Genomic DNA, 25902 nt, shown 5'->3' on the forward strand with positions numbered 1-25902 from the left:
AAAACGTTTCACTGGGCTAATCTCGCTACCTGAGTCCGCTTTTGCAAAAGAGAACACAGACTACAGGCCTGAGGGCGGTGCCCAGCCCCCAGACACTGAAGACACGACGCGTGCCTGTCAGTGAGCGAGATTACCCGGGCGCACTGGGTGCACTTATTGAAGCCGCTGGAAGACTTCGATGTCATGGGCGGAAAAATCGCGCCGGCGAGATCAAAACTCGAAATGGTGAAAATGGCACCACATAAATAGGGGGAAGAAAAACTTTGACCGAGGCCTAAATAGGGCCTACCCCGACGACGAAAGAAAACTTACCGGGGCAAAACTAGAAGTACGGGAAGGGAGAAAATCATAAAGGTCTCCTTCCGACACGTTTTTTTTTTTTTTTGTAGAACGAAGTTGATAAACGACGCGCGAGTCAACTTTGGGGCGTGAACGGCGAAACACGACCGTACCAAGCGTGGACAAAAGAAGACTGGCCGGCACGAGCCGGTTCGGGCGGGAAGACAGCCGCGCATGCGCGGTGCGCATCGGCGCGCGAGGACTAGCAAAGGACTTTGCTAGAAAGTGTTCCGATTGGAGGGGCTGCCGTGGACGTCACCCCATCAGTGAGAACAAGCAGCCTGCTTGTCCTCGGAGAAATATACTTTTGTAGAGGTTGCACTTCCTATATGTAGATATCCTGAAACAGTCACTCTCAGAACTCCTTGGGATTCTCAGTCTGTTGGGGTGTTTAGAGGTATTCATCTGGCAATATCCTACCAAAGTTCCTATGAATTGCTGTATTGAGGATGGGGGGTGGGGGGAGTACTCTAATGGTAGAATGATGGGCTGAAAATCCATCCAGGGAAGCCACAGTTTAAATCCCACTGACACTCATTCTGATGTTGAGCAAATCATTTAATTCTCCATTTTCTCATGTATAAATGCAGGTTGTAAGCCCCCCAGGGACAGATAAATACCTAGAGTACCTGAATGTAACTCACCTTGAGAAACTATAGAAAGGCATGAGTTAAATCCAAATCCTCTGTACAATGAATCTCATTTCATCCTAGTTCTTCAGGTCCTACTCTTTTACACCATAGGGCTACCCTCAGAGAAACTGGTCCATAATTCTATGTGGGGTGTTAGTATTGGGATGTAGTCACCTCTGGATTAAAGGAAATAAATCAAACAATAGGGAGTGTACTGCTTCACAAACTGTGAATTGCTAAGCAAAGAATTACTGGGCCTAGGTGCTATAGCTATTCTGACCCCTGAAGGATTTCTACTTGTAGTGCACTGCAGTCCTTGCCCTGTCAGGTACTGGTATGCCTTTTGGGCCTTCTCCACTAAATATAGAGCTAAGAGACTGTTGTAACACTCCTGGGGCCATGGTTCCTAAGTAGCTGACCTTGCAAATTTGATATGTTTATTTAGTCATCTTGGGTTGATTTGATTTTACTAGAAACAGGCTTGGGATGGCAGGCTGGCAAGTGACAGGCTACTGATGTATCTGTAGGTGTTTTATTTAAGCTGGAACTGGTACTGTTAATCAACTCCCTCCATCTTGCCATCACTCAAACCTGACAAATATTACTCCACATATAAATTGATTGTAAAGCCTAAATTTATCCCCTTTGTCATGTTATTGGTGCCCAGATGATCGAAAGCCCCACACTGTTCCTAGTGCTCTAAAAATAGTGCTAGAACAGCGCGGAGCTTTACCACCCCTATGATCAGAGAAAATAGCATGCAAATTTATGTGCACTATTATCTCTAATCATAGGGTAAAGTGCAGGAGGACTGTGCCTGAGCATGTTTGACAGGTCTGGGCTGTCAAAAGCTCAAATCTGTCAAACACAGGGGCTGGAGGTCTGTGGAATCACCAAACCCCAAACAGCATGGCCCTCGTGGCCTAGTGCCCCCACTGAACCCCCACCCTGAGCCAGAGACACAGGGAATGGAGGTATGGCGGACTGCCAGTCCCCTCAACCCCCCCAATACAACCTGCCCCCATTGAAAAGCCCTGGTGGCCCAGTGGGCTGCAGATCAAGCCCCTCCAACCTGGTGGTCTAGCAGGCCCTCTTCCCCGCAATTGGAGAAGGGACACAGGTATACCTCAAAGGCTGACACCGCCCACGTACCTTTGTTGGAGGAGGCATAGCCGCTGAGAGGGGGTGGGGGGACAACATTCCCTGGGCCAGGGCCTCCAAGGGGGGCCCGGAGCTGCAGTCCCATCTGCCCTCCGTCGTCGACCGTCTGCCACTGGGAATGGCCCCCTGCATTGAAATCAGAGCGCCTCTCACCACCGTGTGAAAGCGCTGCAGGCAGCAGATTGCCTCTCTTCGGGCCTCCTTCCCTCCCTGTGTCCCGCCCTGGTCTGAGGTAACTTCCGAGAGGACGGGACACAAGGAGGGAAAGAGGGCCGAAGGGAGGCGATCTGCTGCCTGCAGTGCTTTCACATGGAGGTGAGAGGCACTGTGATTTCAATGCAGGGGGCCCGGCCCGGTGGCGGACAGAGGAGGGAGCAGCGGCGGTGACCTCGGGGGGTGGGGGGGGGGGGGGGTGGAAGGGGGAGCGGTGGCAACAACCTCAGGGGGGTGGGGTGGCCTTGCCCCAGGCCCTCTGAGGGAGGTAGACTCCACCCTCTTCCAGCAGCGCCACCTCAAAAAAGGTGGTACCAAGCCCTGCCCAGTGCATCCTGGGTTGTGCTAGGTGGGGCTTCACACCATTTGTCTTCCATGGAGCAACAGTACAGGGACTCTGTCCTCCAAAACTGCATATGAGGAGCAGAAGGAGAGAGAGAAGAGGTGCCAAGTAGGCCAGCTTTACAGTTTTGAAATTTTGCAAGAGTTTGCAAGTTATGAATCACACATGGAAGTTCATCCATACTTTGAAAATGAAAGAATTGCACAGAAATATAGCTGCTGGACTTCTGATATCTTTGAAAGGAGTGCCCATTCACATTTTGGGATCCCATAGCGGTAAGACCTGATGTGTCTAAAGTTATCGGTCATGCACACCTTGAGACAGCCCCTTGCAGCGAAACTCTGGCCACAGTCGGTGTAATTGACGACTGTACACGTTTTTGCTACCTGCATTTAGAAATTTAAGTAATTTTTCGCTTCTTCTTTTGGATCCATTTACTATCATTCCTGTAAAGCTTTATCAACCTTTGAATATGAGAATTAAGGGTTTTTTATGCCAATGAAGATAGCTAACCCACATGATTCCCTTCACCTTTATCTTTGAAAATAATCATATGAGGTGGAGGTTGGGTTCAGAGGCTTTTTCCCTTTTCTCATGTTGATTGCACTTCATAGGTTTATAGTATTGGTTAAAGTACTTTGCAACTTATAATATGAGAGTTATTTTTTGTGCTGATATAAGGACTCTCTATTTCTTTTTGTATTTTGGATGGGTGTATAATATACACATTACAAAATTCAATACAGGAAATAACTGTTGACAAAGTTTCAAACAACAAAAAAACAGAAAAGATCTCCCCTTTAGAGAAATATTTGTGTGAATACCTTAGTGATAAACCTCACCAGTAATTTGGAAACCGATTTATTTCTTAGGGCAATATTCAAAAGACCATTGACGAAACAAACACAGACCATTGTTTACACTGTTTCTGCAGGCCAAACTCTTGACACATTTGCAGGACAGTTTCAAGTAGAATTTTTAGAACTGTTTGACTTCTCCACAGAAAAGAACAAGAGAGGCAGAACACATTGTTTAATGCTAACCATAAATACCGAACAGGTCACTAGCTTACAACGTGACCACCAAACTCCAGCAACTTCTGGGTAATTAAAAGATTTCAACAACATACTGTAATCCTCCTCCTCTAAACTTTTAATAACTTTCTGACTTCAGGAGCAGGAAGGTCTTTTCTGTAGCTGCTGTAGTCTGAATATATACCCCCACTGGCATAATTCCACAAAATAACACATCACAAACATATGCTACACTGCTGCTAATACCAAAACCTAATGTGCAACTCAAACCTTTTATTTGGATAAAAGTGACCACCATAAAGGAAAAGTGGCCAGCATAGTCTTGAATTCCTCCATGTTGTTTCCCTTTGGAAACGACCTTGAAGATCTGAGGTCACTGCAAGAATCTCACTTTTCACTTCACTGTGGGCCCCTTTTACCAAGCTGCGGCAAAAGGGGGCCTGCACCAAGGACCCTTTTTACCACAGAGGATAAAAGTAGGTCTTTTTTTTTCCCCAGGAAAAATCTGTGTAGCATGTGAAGCACTTGCCGCACAGCCATATGGGGGGGGGGGGGGGGGGGGGGGGAGCCCTTACCACCACCCACTGAGGTGACAGTAAGGGCTTCCGAGCTAATCTGGTGGTAATATTTTTTTGGTTCCCGTAATAAGTTTGATTGTAGTGTTTTGAACTAACTGTAGGTGTCTCCAACCAGATGTTGAGAAGAAGGTGATTCCGCACAATAGGGATGAGCACCTTAAACTAATGGAAGCTTCACAGCCTCTTCTAAAGCTTGAAGATCGGTTCATACTGGAATAATGCCCATTGGTTGCTGCTCAAGTAACAGAAGGAACCTTCTTAGCGGCACATTATGAAATCATATCACATTAATATTGTTCATTCGGTCATTTTAGCACAAATGGCAGCACACTTTGAAATCATACCATATTAATACTGTTAATTTAGCGCAGTTAGTGAGAGGTTTACAAGCAAGTAAATGGCTGCCCAAATTTGTGCAGAAGCAAATCTTCATGTTAGGCTCCAGCACACAACATATTTAAATTGATGGTAAAGAGGCTATTAGGTAGCTATTCTGCCCCAAAGGAGAGAACTGCTGCAGAAGACTTTAAGGCAAGCACAACACAGGAACCTATAAGTTTGCCCAGCACTATCCCCGCCTCCAAACCACCAGCCCCGCCTCCCAATCTTGAATGGATCTTCAGGAGCTTAGTCAAGATCGGGAGGCGGGGGTGGTTGGGAGGCGGGGATAGTGCTGGACAGACTTGTACGGTCTGTGCCAGAGCCGGTGGTTGGGAGGCAGGGCTGGTGGTTGGGAGGTGAGGATAGTGCTGGGCAGACTTATATGATCTGTGCCAGAGCCGGTGGTTGGGAGGAGGGGCAGGTGGTTGGGAGGCGGGGATAGTGCTGGGCAGACTTATACGGTCTGTGCCCTGAAGAGCACAGGTACAAATCAAAGTTGGGTATACACAAAAAGCAGCAAATATGAGTTATCTTGTTGGGCAGACTGGATGGACCGTGCAGGTCTTTTTCTGCCGTCATCTACTATGTTACTATGTAAACACTAGGGGGCTGATGCAGAAAAGCAAATGCTTGAGTCTGCTCAGCACTCTGGTTTGACTGTGAAATTAAAGTGAAGAAATTCCACCAGCATTCTTTATACAATGTGCATGCAAACTACTGCTATATTAAAAACTCAGCAGTAATCAACTTGCTGCAAAATGTCACCCTTATCAGTTTGTGAGTGATGACCAAATATAACAGTATTTTATGAAGTTAAGTACCTACTTACTTGTCTTTATAAAATAGTACTAAGTACGTGGCTACCCATGGTGCCCTGCTATAAATTTTCTGGAACAGTGGGCTATTGTTGGTTTAGTGGAATTATGGGACATAGAAATTGGAAAAAAATGGGCATAGTCATAGCACGTTCCTTGGTGTACTGAGGAGCTATGCAAACTGGAAAGACTGTGGCATAGACATGGTATTAACAGCATTCAGCAAGTGTATCTTAATGTTTTTAACAGTTACAAAGGCAAGTTAGATGATATTCTGAAAAAATATACTTTGAAAATTCATAAGGCGCTGTCTCTATCGGTGGCTTTTCTCTACATTTGATACATTTTCCTATTTCTACTATTAGTGTTTTTGACCTGTCTTTTGATGCCTTTGCACAGTTCTTTGACAGACAGGATTGAACACGTGTTGAGGCTAATTAAGTGGGACTTCCATGAGTTTGGGGCTCTAAGGCTAGTAAAGTTATGACTTGGTAGCTGTGGAAATGAAGGAATCAGAGGAAAGAAAGGCAATAAAAATGATAAATGGGATAAAATACATTAGGGTTCTTTAGGTTGGAGTGGAATAGTCCAATAGGGAACATTTGTTTAATCTTTCAAACACCACATAAACAAGAGGGAACAACATGAAACTAATGCCCAGCAGACTGAAAATAATAAGTAGAACTTTTTTTCCTTGCACAGCACATAATTAAGCTCTAGAAGGCAAAGAGAGATTTTTTTTCAATTCGGAGGAAGAGGGAGAGGAACATCAGTTCAGTATAGGACAGAATATGATATACAGAGTAGTTACAGTTGCCAGCATACCATGACTGGACTAATTAATAATAGGGTTGTTAATATCTCTGACAGAGTTCTAAATGAAATACTACAGAAGAAAAAATTCTTAACAGAGGTCTTTCTTTTGTCCCAACACCATGATATCAAATTTGTCAGGAAGTTAAAGATCATTGATTACTTTTCTAACAAGACAGCATGCAAGACAGCAGATGGCAATCACCTAGCACCAGAAACCCATTAATACAAATGTATGAAAGTTTAATACTGAGAGACTAGCTAGCTCATTTTCAAAGCACTTAGGAAGTTCCAAAAGTTCCTATGTAACTTTATAAGTCTAAGTGCTTTGAAAATACGCTTCATTGAGGCATATTTTCAAAGCACTTAGACTTACAAAGTTACGTGGAGGCTATTTCCAAAGCACTTAGGCTTACAAAGTTTCATAGAGGGGCATTTTCGAAAGAAACGTCTATGTTTGGATTTGGATGTCCTTGTAAATCATCCAAATCTGGAAGCGGGGAAAAGTGTATTTTTGAAAAAAGATGGATGTCCATCTTTCATTTTGAAAATACCATGGATGTCCTTAGATTTGGACGTCCCTAGACATGGACATCTTTGACTTTTGGCGATTTTCGAAACCAAAGACGTCCATGTCAAAAACGTCCAAATGTAAGCCATTTGGACATGGAAGGAGCCAGCATTTCTAGTGCACTGGTCCCCCTGACATGCCAGGACACCAACCGGGCACCCTAGGGGGCACTGAAGTGGACTTCATAAAATGCTCCCAGTTACATAGCTCCCTTACCTTGTGTGCTGAGCCTCCCAAAACCCACTACCCCCAACTATACACCACTACCATAGCCCTTATGAGTGAAAGGGGACACCTATATGTGGGTACAGTGGGTTTGTGGTGGGTTTTGGAGGGCTCGCTGTTTTCTCCACAAATGTAACAGGTAGGGGGGTATGGGCCTGGGTCCGCCTATCTGAAGTGCACTGCAGTACCCACTAAAACTGGTCCAGGGACCTGCATGCGCTGTCATGCACCTGAGTATGACATCTGAGGCTGGCACGATATATTTTTAAAGATGTTTTTTTTAAGGGTGAGGGGGGGGGGGGGGTTAGTGACCACTGGGGGAGTAACGGGAGGTCATCCCCGATTCCCTCCGGTAGTCATCTGGTCATTTCAGGCACCTTTTTGTGCTTTATTTGTAAAAAAAAAAAAACACGTCCGGGTGAAAACGTCCAAATTTTACTTTAGGACGTCCCTGCTTTTTTCGATTATGACTCAGATGTCCAAGTCTTAGGCATGCCCAAGTCCCGCCTTCACCACGCCTCCGACACACCCCCTTGAAATTTGGACGTCTTTGTGACAGACTTCAGTTGGAGATGTCCAAAATTGGGTTTCGATTATACCGATTTGGACGTCTCTGGGAGATGGACTTCCATGTTCCGATTTATGTTGAAAGATGGACGTCCATCTCTTTTGAAAATGAGCCTAAAAGTAACCTATATAACTTTGTAAGTCTAAGTGCTTTGAAAATGAGCCCCATTTACAATCTGAAAAATAAAAACAAAAAAGCATTCTATATCACCACAGCAGAAAAACTAGCCATAAATAGTTAAAAAAAACTGATGAATCTGTCACAATTATACCAGCCAATAAAGGCAGGGCAGTAGTTATGAATAAATTGGACTATGTCTCTGAAATTAAGACAACTGGATGATTCTACTTTCTATAAAAATTTGAAAGGAGACTCTACTCCCACAACCCCCCCCCCAAATCTGATTTTATTAAAACAGCCAAGAATTGACAATTTCATTTTTTTGAAATAGACTTCCTTAATATTCCCCATCCAGTCACACCAACCATATACGTGTTACCCAAAATACGAAAGTCATGAGAGTCACACCCCCAGGTAGACCCATCACCTAAGTAATAAGATCTTATCCTAGAAAAACTTTCTCATTTTGTTGATCAGTTTTTGAGACCATCTGTTTAAAAACACCACCTTAGAGACTCAACAGATAAGACAAATACTCTCAACAAGATAAAATGTACAGGAGACATTGAACTAATAATATTTGATATTGAGTCATTGCATATGAACATTCCACAACAGTAGGCAATACAGATGATTGATAAAGGAACCAGAGATATTTTTGACAGAATATTTCATCATCAAATTAAGGAACCGCCATGGGTGCCACCATGATGCCCTCCATAGCAGACATATATGGTGAATTTTGAGAGTCAGTTTTTAAAATACATCAATATAGTTCTATCATCATCTTGGGAAAGCGCTACATTGATGATATTTTTGTAATCTGGAAGGGAACAGAATCTGTGCTTAAAGAATTTCTGAATGGTTAAATCAATTGGATACTAATTTGAAATTTCAAATGCACTATGACAACAGGACTGTACCTTTCCTTGATATTCAGATTACCTTAAGTCAGGGGTTCTTAACTCAGTCCTTGGGACATGGGTTTTTAGGATACATAGTAACATAGTAGATGACGGCAGAAAAAGACCTGCACGGTCCATCCAGTCTGCACAACAAGATAAACTCACGTTTGCTACTTTTTGTGTATACCTTACCTTGATTTGTACCTGTCCTTTTCAGGGCACAGACCGTATAAGTCTGCCCAGCACTATCCCCACCTCCCAACCACCAGCCCCGCCTTCCACCACTGGTTCTGGCACAGACCGTATAAGTCTGCCCAGCACTATCCCCTCCTCCCAACCACCTATGCATGAGATACATTTGCATACCATGGAGGTAGTGCATGCACACCTCCCATATGCATATTCATTGTGGGTATCCTGAAAACCTGATTCACTAGGTGTGTCCCAAGAATTGGGTTGAGAACACCTGGCCTTAAATAATGGATTATTTTGCACAGACCTATATAGAAAACCCACTGATGTAAATAAACTTTTAGATTATCAGAGTTGTCATAGTAAGTCTTTAAAGTCAAACCATAACCAGTTTTTAAGACTCAAAAGGCAATGTTCAGACCCTGAGGTGTACAAAAAGATCTCAAGATATGAAGAAACATTTTAAAGAGACAATGTTATGATCGAGCGGCAAGGAGAGGGAATATGGACCAGGCTTATCCAAAGCCTAGAACCAGACAACGTTTTTCATAATAATCAAATAAACAAAATTTATTAACCAGTTTTTTGAACCAGGTTTTATGAATCTGGAGTATATTCAGAGCGATTCCTGAGGCAGGCCAGTGGGCCGAAACATGGCCGTGTCAAGTCACTGTTACTGACCAAGGATCATTATTGTTGACCAATAAATCTTCTAGACCTTATTGAGTCATCTTCGCTGTTTCCTTGGTCGTGGGAGGAGCCAGCATTCATAGTGCACTGGTTCCCCTTACATGCCAGGACACCAACCGGGTACCGCAATGGACTTCAGAAAAAGCTCCCAGGTGGATAGCTCCCTTATCTTGTGTGCTGAGCCTCCCAACCCCCCCCCCCCAAAAAAAAAACCCCACTCCCCACAACTGTTCACCACTACCATAGCCCTAAGGGGTGAAGGGGGACACCTACATGTGGGTACAGTGGGTTTTGGGTGGGTTTTGAAGGGCTCACATTTACCAGCACAAGTGTAACAGATGGGGGGGGGGGGGGGCCTGGGTCAGCCTTCCTGAAGTGCACTGCAGTACCCACTAAAACTGCTCCAGGGACCTGCATACTGCTGTCATGGAGCTGGGTATGACATTTGAGGTTGGCATAGAGGCTGGCAAAAAATGTTTTCTTTTTTTAGGGTGGGAGGGGGATGGTGACCACTGGGGGAGTAAGGGGATGTCATCCCCGATTCCCTCTGGTGGTCATCTGGTCAGTTTGGGCACCTTTTTGAGGCTTGGTCATGAAAAAAAATGGACCAACCAAAGTCGCCCAAGTGCTCGTCAGGGACGCCCTTCTTTTTTCCATTATCGGTCGAGGATGCCCATGTGTTAGGCACGCCCAAGTCCCGCCTTCGCTATGCTTCCGACACGCCCCAGTGAACTCTGGTCGTCCCCGCGATGGACTGCAGTTGAGGACGCCCAAAATCGTCTTTCAATTATGCCAATTTGGGCGACCCTGAGAGGACATCCATCTCCCGATTTGTGTCGGAAGATGGGCGCCCTTCTCTTTCAAAAGTGCCCGATAGTGGAATTAGAAAAGGTACAGAGAAGGGTGACGAAAATGATAAAGGGGATGGGACAACTTTCCCTTGAGGAAAGGCTGAAGTGGCTAGGGCTCTTCAGGTTGGAGAAAAGACGGCTGAGGGGAGATATGATAGAGGTCTATAAAACAATGAGTGGAGTGGAACACATAGACGTGAATCGTTTGTTTACTCTTTCCAAAAACACTAGGACTAGGGGGCATGCGATGAAGCTACAAAGTAGTAAATTTAACACGAATCGCAAAAAATCTTTCTTCACTCAACATGTAATTAAATTTTGGAATTCTTTGCCAGAGAATGTGGTAAAGGCGGTTAGCTTAGCAGGATTTAAAAATGGTCTGGACGGCTTCCTAAAGGAAAAGTCCATAGGCCATTATTAAATTGACTTGGGGAAAATCCACTATTTCTGGGATAAGCAGCATAAAATGTACTGAACTTTTTCGGGATCTATCCAGGTATTTGTGACCTGGATTGGCCACTGTTGGAAACAGGATGCTGGCCTTGATGGACCTTTGGTCTGTCCCAGTGTGGCAATACTTATGTACTTATGTATGGCTGAAGCTGCACAATACCACTGACAGTACTTGCCTCTTCAAACTGTGATCGATGAAACGATCACACAAATATGACCTGCAGTTACCAAGCAGAAAGACTGTCTGCCCTCAATGAATTATCCTCATTTGAAAAGAGAAGGCTCAGTTCTGAACTGTCCGAAACCATGGCATTTTGTGATTCAAGAATCAGGTGCACCAAGAAAACCAACCTATATGTGCTGCCAAGACTGCCTTCTGCCCAGCAGCAAAGTAACTGATCTGTGCCATAACTGCACTCTAAGGTTCCCCTGATTGCTGACAAAAGCCATTCTGACCCTGTATTCTCTAGGAATTTTACAATCCTTCCTGTGCCAAATATCCAGCCCTGGGCACCAGACTATTGACAAATCTGAAGGCCTCTTGCCTTGATTGTGCCCCCTTTGGGTGCTCACCCCTTGCATTGGACCCCCCCCCCCCCCCAGACAGTAGCAACTTTAGGTGCCACTCCACACGAGATAGAAGAAACCTAAGTCCCCAAGTGCCAAGGAGCTTCTGCCAGAGGGCGACTTCCTGAAGGAGACACAAAGGCACAGCTGAAAAGTACCCTGAAGCAACAAGTCCACTAGTCTAACCACCAGGCTAATTCCCCAATCCATGAGTGGCTAGCAGTCAAGAGGCCTGCCAAGGAGATTTCAAGCTAACTCTTGCCTAGGAAACTACCATCATGGCATTCATATGCTAAAGCTAATTCCAGGTACATGGAGAAGACAGAGCCCCGGGCCTGGAAACATGAGCAAAGACTGTCTTACTCTGGACTGCATTTGGAGGACCCCAAGAAATACCAGTCCTGACCCTGCTCTATGAATCAGCATAAAGAAAGCCTACTTTCCAAGAAGGAAAGACCACATAAACCCTCATGAATGGACAGGCCACTGCAAACCTGAACTCTGAAGGTGACCACAGCATCTCAGCCCAGAACCTTCTGGTGGTCCTGATCTTTCAGAGCACTCGTAAATTATTTATTTATTGCATTTGTATCCCACATTTTCCCACGTTTGCAGGCTCAATGTGGCTTACATTGTTCCGCCCTGGTGTCACCACGACAGAATAGCATATACAATTATTAATTTCATAAGAACATGGGAAACATAGTGTATAAAAGCATCATATATATAGATAACATTATCAGAGTAACAGGTAACGCGGCAATGTATTAATGTTCAAATGATGAATCGTTATGGTATATTCTATTAAAGAGGCGAGTCTTCAAGGATTTCCGAAAGTTAAGTAGGTCGTGCATTTTTTTCATAGCAGTTGGTAGTGCATTCCATAGCTGCGTACCTATGTGGGAGAAGCTGGATGCATGTGTCAGTTTATATTTAATCCTTTGCAGCTGGGGAAGTGGAGATTCAAGAGTGTGCAAGATGATCTTTTAGAGCTCCTGGGTGGTAGATCTATGAGATCTGACATATAGACCGGAGCATCTCCATGAATGATCCTGTGAATTAGGGTACAAATTTTGAACGTGATGCGTTTTTTGATTGGGAGCCAGTGCAGTTTTTCTCTGAGGGGAGTGGCACTTTCGTATTTTGTTTTGCCAAATATGAGTCTGACTGCAGTATTTTGGGCTGTCTGAAGTTTTTTTGATGATTTGGTCTTTACAACCAGCGTACAGAGCATTACAATAGTCTAAGTGACTTAACACCATTGATTGTACCAGGCTACGAAATATATCTCTTGGGAAGAAAGGTTTAACTCTCCTAAGTTTCCACATTGAATGGAACATTTTCTTTGTGGTGTTTTTCACATGGCTTTCCAGTGTAAGATTTCGGATTGCTCCAGTCCAATGCTTAAGATAAGACTTGCAGTAATATCACAATACATGAACAACTTGTGTTTAGAGTCATGAAGATGCTGCTGCTTGGAGGGAACATCTATGCACTTCTGTCCAGCCTGCCAGGCTAGCTGAAACTACAAAACACAGCAGGACCTATGGCTCTGAATACCCCACTGGAAGTGAGAGTGTGTCCCAGTCAACCATGATGCTATCCAGACCACCGCATTCTTGTATCAAATGAACTCCAGGCTGGAGATTCATTATCTATGCCCTTCTTCAGGGCAAGCCTGTCTGAACTCATTGGATTCTTTGCCCCCTGCAGAAGAGGAGAAATCAAATTTAATAACCCACAGTTGCTCTGAAGGACTGGGACCACCAGAACGCTCAACTGATGACACTAGTTATGAACCACTGAGAAAGAACTCCAGTCCAAAGGCCAACATAACTCATGACTGTTAACATCCAAAGTCAAGAACACCCCAAAGAAAGCCTCTGCCCTATGCTACAGCCCTAACTGTCTTGCATCAGCAACACTGAGGCTCAACTCATTTCTTCAAGTAAGAAATGACCAAAGATGACAAATATCAGAATATTTGAGTGAAAAATAAAAGTATTCCAATGACAGTCTCACGAGGAAAGGTAATGGTGGGGGTGAGACACAGGGAGAGATGGATGGGTGATCAGAATGCAAAAAAGCAGTATAATTATGATTCACTCATATATTCTGATATGTGTCATGTTTTGTTAATTTCTGATCTGAAGAAGGTATTGCCTTCAAAAGCTAGTTTAAGAAGGTATTGTTAGTACAATCTAAAAGGTATCATCTTATTTTTTGTTTTATTTCTATTACCTACAGTGGTGGAAATAAGTATTTGATCCCTTGCTGATTTGTAAGTTTGCCCACTGACAAAGACATGAGCAGCCCATAATTGAAGGGTAGGTTATTGGTAACAGTGAGAGATAGCACATCACAAATTAAATCCGGAAAATCACATTGTGGAAAGTATATGAATTTATTTGCATTCTGCAGAGGGAAATAAGTATTTAATCCGACTGGCAAACAAGACCTAATACTTGGTGGCAAAACCCTTGTTGGCAAGCACAGCGGTCAGACGTCTTCTGTAGTTGATGATGAGGTTTGCACACATGTCAGGAGGAATTTTGGTCCACTCCTCTTTGCAGATCATCTCTAAATCATTAAGAGTTCTGGGCTGTCGCTTGGCAACTCGCAGCTTCAGCTCCCTCCATAAGTTTTCAATGGGATTAAGGTCTGGTGACTGGCTAGGCCACTCCATGACCCTAATGTGCTTCTTCCTGAGCCACTCCTTTGTTGCCTTGGCTGTATGTTTTGGGTCATTGTCGTGCTGGAAGACCCAGCCACGACCCATTTTTAAGGCCCTGGCGGAGGGAAGGAGGTTGTCACTCAGAATTGTACGGTACATGGCCCCATCCATTCTCCCATTGATGCGGTGAAGTAGTCCTGTGCCCTTAGCAGAGAAACACCCCCAAAACATAACATTTCCACCTCCATGCTTGACAGTGGGGACGGTGTTCTTTGGGTCATAGGCAGCATTTCTCTTCCTCCAAACACGGCGAGTTGAGTTCATGCCAAAGAGCTCAATTTTTGTCTCATCTGACCACAGCACCTTCTCCCAATCACTCTCGGCATCATCCAGGTGTTCACTGGCAAACTTCAGACGGGCCGTCACATGTGCCTTCCGGAGCAGGGGACCTTGCGGGCACTGCAGGATTGCAATCCGTTATGTCGTAATGTGTTACCAATGGTTTTCGTGGTGACAGTGGTCCCAGCTGCCTTGAGATCATTGACAAGTTCCCCCCTTGTAGTTGTAGGCTGATTTCTAACCTTCCTCATGATCAAGGATACCCCACGAGGTGAGATTTTGCGTGGAGCCCCAGATCTTTGTCGATTGACAGTCATTTTGTACTTCTTCCATTTTCTTACTATGGCACCAACAGTTGTCTCCTTCTCGCCCAGCGTCTTACTGATGGTTTTGTAGCCCATTCCAGCCTTGTGCAGGTGTATGATCTTGTCCCTGACATCCTTAGACAGCTCCTTGCTCTTGGCCATTTTGTAGAGGTTAGAGTCTGACTGATTCACTGAGTCTGTGGACAGGTGTCTTTCATACAGGTGACCATTGCCAACAGCTGTCTGTCATGCAGGTAACGAGTTGATTTGGAGCATCTACCTGGTCTGTAGGGGCCAGATCTCTTACTGGTTGGTGGGGGATCAAATACTTATTTCCCTCTGCAGAATGCAAATAAATTCATATACTTTCCACAATGTGATTTTCCGGATTTAATTTGTGATGTGCTATCTCTCACTGTTACCATAACCTACCCTTCAATTATGGGCTGCTCATGTCTTTGTCAGTGGGCAAACTTACAAAATCAGCAAGGGATCAAATACTTATTTCCACCACTGTACATACAAAGACTACCTCCTAGGAAAAAAGAAAAGTATTTTGGGTAGCTACTATTGCAGGGACAGGCAAACTTTGGTGATTGTCAGACGAGGTGTTGTCTTCTGGAGCTCTGGTTGAGAAACATAGGAAGCCCCCTCACAACACTAGTTGAATAGTGGTGCGCTTGACATCTGCTGGCTGGCAGATGTTATTTCCTTTCATAGGTGTTGTAAATGATATGGGAAGCCCATGGACGCAATGTGGCCAATGAGCTTTAGTTTACCCATTCTATACTATTACATATGTTGATACTTCTGCTTTATGAGATTCAAAAACCGGTAACAAAAGAGAAAGGGTCTCTAAGAAAAGGTAATCAAGACAGCAATTTCTGACCAGTGAACAACTATGTTACAAGTAGTACATAAGTACGTAACTATTGCCATACTGGGAACGACCAAAGGTCCATCGAGCCCAGCATCCTGTTTCCAACAGTGACCAATCCAGGTCACAAATACCCGGCAAGATCCCAAAAAAGTACAAAACATTTTATACTGCTTATCCCAGAAATAGTGGATTTTCCCAAGTTCATTTAATAACGGTCTATGGACTTTTCCTTTAGGAAGCCGTCTAAACCTTTTTAAAACTCCGCCTAAGCTAACCGCCTTTACCACATTCTCTGACAACGAATTCTAGAGTTTAATTACACGTTGAGTGAAGAAAAAATTTCTCCGATTTGTTTTAAATTTACTACATTGTAGCTTCATCGCATGCCCCCTAGTCCTAGTATTTTGGAAAGCGTGAACAGACGCTTCACATCTACCCGTTCAACTCCACTCATTATTTTATAGACCTCTATCATATCTCCCCCTCAGCCGCCTTTTCTCCAAGCTGAAGAGCCCTAGCCGCTTTAGCCTTTCCTCATAGGAAAGTCGTCCATCCCCTTTATCATTTTCGTCGTCCTTCTCTGCACCATTTCTAATTCCACTACATCTTTTTTGAGATGCGGCGACCAGAATTGAACACAACATTCGAGGTGCGGTTCGTACCATGGAGCGATACCAAAGGCATTATAATGTCCTCATTTTTGTTTTCCATTCCTTTCCTAATAATACCTAACATTCTATTTGCTTTCTTAGCCGCAGCAGCACACTGAGCAGAAGGTTTCAACGTATCATCTTCGACGACACCTAGATCCCTTTCTTGGTCCGTCACTCCTAACGTGGAACCTTGCTTGACGTAGCTATAATTCGGGTTCCTGTTTCCCACAAGCATCACTTTGCACTTGCTCACATTAAACGTCAACTGCCATTTAGATGCCCAGGTTCCAGAGGAGATCCGGGAAATTATAGACCGGTGAGCTTGACGTCAGTGCCAAGCAAAATGGTAGAAACTATTATACAGAACAAAATTACAGAGCATATTCAAAAGCATGGATTAATAAGACAAAGCCAACATGGATCTAGTGAAGGGAAATCTTGCCTCACCAATCTATTACATTGCTTTGAAGGGATGAACAAATATGTGGATAAAGGTGAGCCAGTCGACATTGAATATCTGGATTTTCAAAAGGCGCTTGACAAAGTACCTCATAAAAGACTCCTGAGGAAATAGGAGAGTCATGGGATAGGACGTAGTGTCCTATTGTGGATTAAAAACTGGTTAAAAGATAGAAAACAGGGTTAAATGGTCAGTACGGACACGGGTAGATAGTGGGATTCCACAGGTCTGTGCTTGGACTGCTGCTTTTTAACATATTTATAAATGATCTAGAATTGGGAGTTAACTAGTGAGGTAATTAAATTTGCTGATGACAAAAAGTTATTCAAAGTTGTTAAATTGCAAGAAGACTGAAAAATTACAAGAGGAACTTACGAGACTGGGAGACTGGGCATCTAAATGGCAGATAATGTTTAATGTGAGCAAGTGCAAAGTGATGCATGTGGGAAAGAGGAACCCGAATTATAGTTACGTAATGCAAGGTTCCACATTAGGAGTCACCAACCAGGAAAGGGATCTAGGTGTCATCAGTGATGATAAGTTGAAACTCTCTGCTCAGTGTGTGGCAGTGGCTAAGAAAGTAAATACAATGTTAGGTATTATTAGGAAAGGAATGGAAAACAAAAATGAGGACGTTATAATGCCTTTGTATCACTCAATGGTGCAACCGCACCTCTAATATTGTGTTCAATTCTGGTCACCGCATCTCAATAAAGATAGTGGAATTAGAAAAGGTATAGGGAAGGGCAACGAAAAATGATGAAGGAGATGGGACGACTTCCCTACGAGGAAAGCCTAAAGCGGCTAGGGCTCTTCAACTTGGAGAAAAGACAGCTGAGGGGAGATATGATAGAGGTCTATAAAATAATGAGTGGAGTGGAACAGGTAGAAGTGACTCGTTTGTTTACTCTTTCCAAAAATACTAGGACTAGGGAGCAAGCAATGAAGCTAAAAAGTAGTAAATTTAAAATGAATTGCAGAAAATATTGCTTCACTCAATGAGAAATTAAATTCTGGAATTTTTTTGCCAAAGAATGTAGTAAAAGCAGTTAGCTTAGATGAGTTAAAATAAGGTTTGGATGGCTTCCTAAAGAAAAAAATTATAGGCTATTATTAAAATGGACTTGGGGAAAATCCACTGCTTATTTCTAGGATAAGCAGCATAAAATGTATTGTACTGTTTTAGGATTTTGCCAGGTACTTGTAACCTGGTTTGGCTACTGTTGGAAACAGGATGCTGGGCTTGATGGACCTTCAGTCTGTCCCAGTATGGCAATACTTATGTACTATATACTTATGTTACAAGGGGCCACCTTTGTGTTGGGAAAACTTCAGCCTCCCTCCTACTGATAGGCTGTCTAGGACAGTTACTCTGAGTACAGCTATACTCTCTTGGAACTATTGAAAAGCTCATCCCTTGCTTCAACTGGGTGCCAGCTGGGACTTCTGAGGACAGGGTTGGTGAGGCTGAGAACGATGGGCCTTGGGCTGCTAGGCTGAGTGGAAAGGCAGCGGGAACCTATACCTTTCTTGAGCAAGTTCGTCATCTAGACCCACTCAAAAACCTCTGAGTAAAAGGCTGCAGCTGGTCCGTGACATCCACCGTCTTATCTTCAAACAAGTTGTCACCCCGTTAAGGAATGTCTGTAAAAGCTCTCCTGAGCTGCTGATTCTAGGTCAGAGACATGAAAGTCTGCACATCCCTACACCCGTAGCGGAGAGTCTGGACGCTATATCAAAGAGCCATAAGTGCCCCAGGCCAGATATTTTCTACATGCCAGCTGCTTGATGGCCAACTGGTGAAGGTCTACTGCCTGCTCTTATGGGAGAGAATCTGCAAGACTTACAGGCTTATTTTCGAAAGAGAACGGCGCCCATTTTTCGACACAAATCGGGAGATGGGCGTCCTTCTCCCAGGGTTGCCCAAATCGGCATAATCGAAAGACGATGTTGGGCGTCCTTCAACTGCTTTCTGTAGCAGGGCTGACCAAAGTTCACGGGGGCGTGTAGGAAGCGTAGCAAAGGTGGGACTGGAGCGTGCCTAACATATGGGCGTCCTCGACCAATAATGGAAAAAAGAAGGGCGTCCCTGACGAGCACTTGGGCGACTTTACTTGGTCCATTTTTTTGTTACGACCAAACCTCAAAAGGTACCCGAACTGACCAGATGACCACCGGAGGGAATTGGGGATGACCTCCCCTTACTCCCCCAGTGGTCACCAACCCCCCCCCACCCAAAAAAATTTTTTTTAAATATTTTTTGCCAGCCTCTATGCCAGCCTCAAATGTCATACCCAGCACCATGACAGCAGTATGCAGGTCCCTGGAGCAGTTTTAATGGGTACTGCAGTGCACTTCAGGTAGGCAGACCCAGGCCCACCCCCCGACCTATTACACTTGTTCTGGTAAATGTGAGCCCTTCAAAACCCACCAGAAACCCACTGTACCCACATCTAGGTGCCCCACTTCACCCCTTAGGGCTATAGTAGTGGTGTACAGTTGTGGGGAGTGGGTTTTGGGGAGGTTTGGGGGGCTCAGCACCCAAGGTAAGGGAGCTATGCACCTGGGAGCAATTTCTGAAATCCACTGCAGTGCCCCCTAGGGTGCCCGGTTGGTGTCCTGGCATGTCAGGGGGATCAATGCACTACGAATGCTGGCTCCTCCCACTACCAAATGGCTTGGATTTGACCGTTTTTGAGATGGGCGTCCTCGGTTTCCATTATTGCTGAAAATCGGGGACGACCATCTCTAAGGTTGACCTAAATTTCGCGATTTGGGCGTCCCTGACCGTATCATCAAAACAAAAGATGGACGCCCATTTTGTTTCGATAATACGGGTTTCCCCACCCCTTAACTGGGACGTCCTGCAAGGATGTCCTCAGGAAAACTTGGGCACCCCTTTCGATTATGCCCCTCCAAGTGTACTGCAGACCAATAACTGTAAGTTACAGACTCATGTACAGCTGGTAGGATTGGATGCAGGCAACCAACATAGAGGCCTCAAGAGGTTTCCTCCCAAACAAGTTTAGTGCCCTGTCCTGTCTACCCGGGGTGCCAAGGCATGAGTCCTGGAGCTCCTAGCTCGTTTGAAAATGGATTTGACCACCAAAGAATGGTGTGACAACTGAACCCTCTTGAATCTGGGAGCCTTTTGGATATGGTACTGCGGATCTACATTCTTTGGTGCAACCTGCACTGAGAGGGAAGATTCCCAGTTCTTCATCAGTGCATCCTTAAGGATAGGGTACAATGGTACAGTGACCCCTTCCTTAGGAGGAGACTCGTAGTCCAGAACAGTCAACATCTCTGTCCTGGGCTCTTCCTCCATTTCTAACTTAAATGGGATGGCAGAAATTATCTCCCTGATAAAAATCAGTGAAACAGACCCTCAGGTGGAGATTTACATCTTTCTTGAGGTGGGGAGAGATCAGAAGGTATTCCCTTAAGACTCCTCCTCCAGGATGTAATTTGGGTCCTTCCTCTGAATCCCATGAGCAGTCCCATTCAGACTCTTCACTGTACTCTGGTTGTACTGAATGAATCTGTGCCTGCCTCAGCTCAGTGGATCAATGTCCACACCCCAAAGAGTGCTAAAGTACAGCCCTACTTCTCTGACTCCTGGGAGTACTGCATTTGTCAAGGTCCATACCCTTCAAGGTGCCAGCATCGAAGATCTCTGTACTGGCATGGAAGAAGCCTCATGAAGAACCTGGTTTTGATACACAGTTGGCATAAGCATCCTCAATGCCTGAGTAGTTTACTTATCAAAGAAAGGCTCCAGCAAAAGCGGGGGAGATGGAAGAAAGGCAGCCTGAGAAGGTGTCAGTGTCAGACCAGTAGTGGGAATCTGGCTGCTAGGAGAATTGCGCACCAACACTTCTTCCAAGGAAAGATGCTAATGCCCTTGCACTCCCTCCCAGCACCATGTGTCGAGGAAGATGACATTGAATCCATACACGCTCCAATGCTGGGGCCTACTCTCAGTGTCCACTTCTTCCAAGGAAAGGGAGCGATCCTCTTGGTGCTGGCATTTCGGTGATGCTGATGGCCTTGCACTCCCAACATCATGTGTCGAGGAGGATGACATTGAATCCATACATGTCCTCGGTGTCGGGTCCAATGCTGACCAGTGGTGGGGCCTACTCTCAGTGCCCAATGTCGAGAGAGATGGAGATGCTCCTCGATGTCGGTGCACTCGCAATGGACGCTGAAGTATTGGCAGCCATCGAGGTTGATGCTTCTTGTGCTGATGTTGATGTATTGGCCTTCGAGGAGCCAAAAAGCTTTTCCTGTTAAACGTGGCACACCCTGTGTGTCCTCAGTTGCATTTGCAAACAGAGAGAACAAGAGTTAGGCTCATGGTGAGGTCCAAGGCACCCGAAGCACCAGTTGTGTGGATCAGTCATAGAAATAACCCAATTATATTGGGGGCACCTCTTGAAGCCACTGGGGGTCTTGGTCATTGAAAAAAGGATTGAGGCCAATTTTAACTCTTCAATTTTGAACTGGAAAAAGGGGCAGTATTAATCAAGGTAGGGGCTCTGGCCTAAAAGGGCCTAGCAATATGCGAAAAATAAAGGAAACTTCAAGGGCCCAAAACAAAAAGAAATTAAAAGGAGCACAAGAAAATAATGCACAAATTGCACTTGTTGAGAACAGGAAGACATGTCCTCCATGTTCTGTGGAAAAATGAAGACTGAGGGACTCACATTCGTGTGTCGAGTGGGAAAGCACCAGTGCATGTGCAGTGGGACACTGCTAGAAAGTTCTTTATCTCACTAGTTAGCGTCTGCACCAGACTCTGTCAGATGATGTCATTCAGCTGTGAGAATACAACGGCCTGCTTGTGCTTGGAGAATTTTTTTAAATATAAGTTGATTTAAAATGCATGAAGTTTTAAAATATGAGGCCGTATAATCTGAATGAGCACACAACATATTTAAATACCTACTTTTTACCTTTATTACCCAGGTTTTTTTGTGTGGTTTTTGACAATTAAGGGTGCTGCTCATAAAGGTGGATTTAAATTAGCTGGAAGCCCCAGGAATTAGAAAAAAAACTGTTGGGCAAAAAACAAAACAAAACTCCAAGAACTTGAGAAGTTGGTAAATGTAAATGACAAAGGAGGCATATACCGTCACACTGCAGGCCTATCTTATCATGAAAAGGTTATCTGCTAACCTACTGGAACACGGTGCTATTCAGTCCAAGTCGAATTGTAGGAACACTAACTTAAATATCCAAGATAATTGTTATTTTTCACAGTCACTTCTTCTTAACAACCAAAAAGACATCATATTGTTGGTCTACTACAGTTATGCCATTATCAAACAACATGTCTTGTCCAGTATGACCTCTGCTGATTATTTAAGATATACTCTCTTAAGTATGCTATTACAAACTTTTTCTTTGATGAACAGACTCTCTAAAATCCAGCTGCAACTTGCTGTGGATACATCAAGAATTTAAAAACTTTTGGTTGAAGTTTTATGTAGTCATGGATAGAACATCTTGGTATAATATTTAAGCCACAGGAGTTACTAAAAAGCAGGGTAACCATTAATGCACATAATCATATCAATCTATATTTTGCTAGAGAATCAACTCCATCGAAAATAATGAGGCTGGCAGTAATTAAGTGCTAACTGGTTTTAACAGTAGTGCAAGTTACCGTACTTTAGCATATCAGCCTCTATAAAGTAACATATGATGAATCTACCTGACTATAAAAAACTTATCTACTTAAAAAAACTTTAGATAAATAAGTCAATATTACATACCCATGTTAAAATATTACCAACTAGATATTAAATACACCTAAACTTGTAAAATAAAAGAGATACAGATTTACTCTGCTAAAATGTACATGTGTTTTTCCCCCTGGCTAAGAACCATAGAAAACTTGGCAATAGCTATGAGTTAACTGTGCCTAGGGCTCAAGCATGGGAGGTAATTTTGGTAGACTTATACCAGCGGTTCCCAACCTCAGCCTTCGCCCAGTCAGATTTCAGGATTTACACAATGAATATACATAAGAACATAAGAGTAGCCATACTGGATCAAACCAATGGTCCATCTAGCCCAGTATCCTGTTTCCAAACAGTGGTCAAGCCAGGTCACAAGTACCTGGCAAAAACCCAGTTAGTAGCAGCATTCCATGCTACCAACCTTGGGGCAAGCAGTTGCTTCCCCACGTCTGTCTCAATAGCAGACTATGGACATTTCCTCCAGGAACTTGTTCAAACCTTTTTTTAAACCCAGATACGCTAACCACTGTTACTACATCCTCCGGCAAAGAGTTCCAGAGCTAACTATTCATTGAGTGAAAAAATTCCGTGTAACTTCCTTGAGTGTCTCCAAGTTTTTGTACTTTTAGAACAAGTAAAAAATCGATTTACTTCTACTTGCTCTACACCACTCCGGATTTTGTAGACATGAGATCTATCTGCATACAATGGAGGCAATGCATGCAAACAGATTTCATACATATTCAACGGAGAAATCTTGAAAACCCGAATGGGCTGCAGCCCTCAAGGACCGAGGTTGGACACCCCTGACTTATGCCAATAGATTACATGTGGTAACTTTCTGTCCTGGAGAGAAAATAAACCAGACCCACTCTCAAATGTAATATTCAATTATTTGAGGGAATTTTGCTAAACGTAATCCTGAAATAAGAAGTTTAAAAAAAGGTTCAAGAAAAAATAAATCTAGGATTACGCATTGAAGAATAGAAGACTTCCATAATTACAAGTGTTTTTCAAGCAGAATGACTAAACATATTACTTGACTCACCGAACAACCTTGCCAGACTTGGACAAATCCTCTGAGCACCTTTTTATTTCCTTTTGAACTATAAAGTGAACCAAGAGTTTGATTCTCAGGAGGTGAGTATATAAAAATGTTCAAGTAATTTATGTACATTTTTATTGCCAGTATATGCACAACTCAAAGCACAGATCTATAAATACAACATAGTTAAACAATGGAAAATATTTAAATTGTTACACTGATGGTAGGAATACAGAAGAATACTATTTTCCTGATGCAGATGTTGAAACAACAACAAAAAAAAAAAGCCAGTGACAAATGACATTTTGTTCACATACATTTCTACAAACACCTCTTTAAGAGAAAAAACCCTCTGCAACAATGGCAAAATGCATTCCATACAGCACTTCACTTACCTACCAAGATTCACTTGAGATGAAAATGTGATAATGACCCACTGTGCAACTGTTAGTATCCAGTACCAATTTTAACTATATGCATTTTTCAACAAAACTAGCAAACATGTGTTAGCAGCTTGTTTATTTCAACAAAATTTAGCTGTACCATGTTAAAAACAGAAAGCACATAAACAAGGGGTAAGATCCAGGAAAAAAACAAATAAAAGCTTCTGATTAACATTTCTCCAAGGTACACCACTGGCAGCAGCCCAATTACATACGATTACCTGAAGAGGTAGAGAGAATTTCAGCCTAGGATAACATTCCTGGATTCCCTCATGTATTATTACAGTTACAAATATATTGTACAGAGAAAAGGGAAGGTTGATGTTCTGCTCTGAAACTTGGCTGATATAGTTGGCTGAGGAAGCCAAGGTGTTGCGGGACACACATTCAACTTGAACTTTTTTTTTGTTTAACTCCCTCGTCCATTCATAAATACAAAAACTGTATTATTCACAAGTAACTAAAATTAAAAATATATATATATTTGTGTGTGTATATATATATATATATATATATATATAAATATATTTATGCAAAACAACCTGAAAAAACATGGCCACACCTTAGATCCATATGATCTGGGTGATCATCAGCAAAGCACACAACTGATTTTGTGCAGCTTTTCACTCATTAAAAAAAAAAAATAATTATAGCAAAGTAGTAAATTGAAAGCATTAATAATTCCATCTTTCTCCCCCCTTGTACATTCACAAAAGAGATTATCTTCAAAGTTATACAACCCCCATATGAATTCTCATACAGGAACACAGAAATTACACTTAGGAAAGCTGTAATTTTCTTTTTGTACTAAATGATAAAGAATACATACTGAACAGGCTTGTGCAGAGAACTCCACTCTGAAGTATCCTGCTTGAAGAAGGGAAGATGACAAGCAGGATTCATGTCCATGAAGGAACTCCGTTAATGCTCGTTTTAGAAATGTAGCTTGCTACATAAGCAACAGAAACCCAGTATAATATGTCCCAAAAGGCAATCTTCTACTTGCAAGTGGTGTTAGCTATAGAAGTTCCTGCTCATGCAGAGCGAAACAAAATACTTATAAGGGGAGCACACAGATTTAATTGGTGAGCAATGCAGTTTCTCAGAACTGGACCAATCCAGCTCTCTACGGGCATTAACTCTCAGACTAGAGTATCCCAAACAAATGTGTAAATAAGATAATGTACCTGCAACACAGTGACAGGTCTGACAGCAGCTCAGACTAGTCCTGCCTTGTTTCAAATCGCTTCTCATCCATACGTAAGGAAATGATACTTATCAGGTCCTTCTCCATTTTTCTTTTGTACCACCATTAATTAAAAAAATAAAAATAAACACAAAATTCTGCTCCTATCACAGGTGCTAAAAAAAATAAAACCTCAAAAATAAAAGAAAGCCTGCAAGTAAGTAAAAACAAAAAGCAAAAAATGTTTTCACTTATTAAAGCATTCTTTTATACTTAGTCCCTTTTTTTTCAGACGTAACACTGGCATACAGTAATGGGAAGAAACACAGAACTGACAGGAAATGTGATGAATTAGATTTTGTTCTTTTTTCATTTTATTTCATTTTGATCAACTGATATTAATACTGTTCACTTCAGATATGGAGTAACTCTACTGCAACAGTCATGCAGGCTGATGGCAGCCATCTGTTAAATTTACAGAAAAAATACAAACAAAAAAAAAAAAAGCTTCAAAAAAAATAAAATAAAAAGGAAAAGTTCCAACAAAAGATGTTTTAAAAGTGTTCTTTTCATTGTGGAAGGATCTGTCTTTTCTCTGGGAGACCTGGTTAATTGCATTCAATGTCATTAGCTGTGTCCAGAAACATCTGCTGTTTGGTCAACTGCTCCAGAGCCCGTTTGTGCACGCTTGATGTACAGGTTCAATAGCTTCATCTGTG

General features: G+C 43.1%; 2 protein-coding genes across 5 annotated transcripts in view; both read right to left on the reverse strand.

Annotated features, from left to right (window-relative positions):
* UBP1 (upstream binding protein 1) overlaps positions 1-24924 on the reverse strand; it is a 330162-nt gene extending 305238 nt beyond the window's left edge. For all 4 annotated transcript variants that reach the window (XR_003942186.1, XR_003942191.1, XM_030203410.1 and 1 more), the window contains exon 1: positions 24827-24924. Coding sequence is in view for 2 of the 4 variants with exons in the window: in XM_030203410.1 (XP_030059270.1) it covers positions 24827-24906 (80 nt within the window). In the remaining 2 variants the exon portion in view is untranslated. The remainder of the gene's footprint in view (positions 1-24826) is intronic.
* An 868-nt stretch (positions 24925-25792) lies between these two features.
* Positions 25793-25902, reverse strand: part of CLASP2 (cytoplasmic linker associated protein 2) — a 977269-nt gene continuing 977159 nt past the window's right edge. The window contains 1 exon segment of the mRNA XM_030203481.1: positions 25793-25897. Within this exon segment, the coding sequence (XP_030059341.1) occupies positions 25811-25897 (87 nt within the window). The 3' untranslated portion in view covers positions 25793-25810.

Source organism: Microcaecilia unicolor, chromosome 1 (assembly GCF_901765095.1).
Source record: "Microcaecilia unicolor chromosome 1, aMicUni1.1, whole genome shotgun sequence".
In the NCBI taxonomy this organism is placed as follows: Eukaryota; Metazoa; Chordata; class Amphibia; order Gymnophiona; family Siphonopidae; genus Microcaecilia; species Microcaecilia unicolor.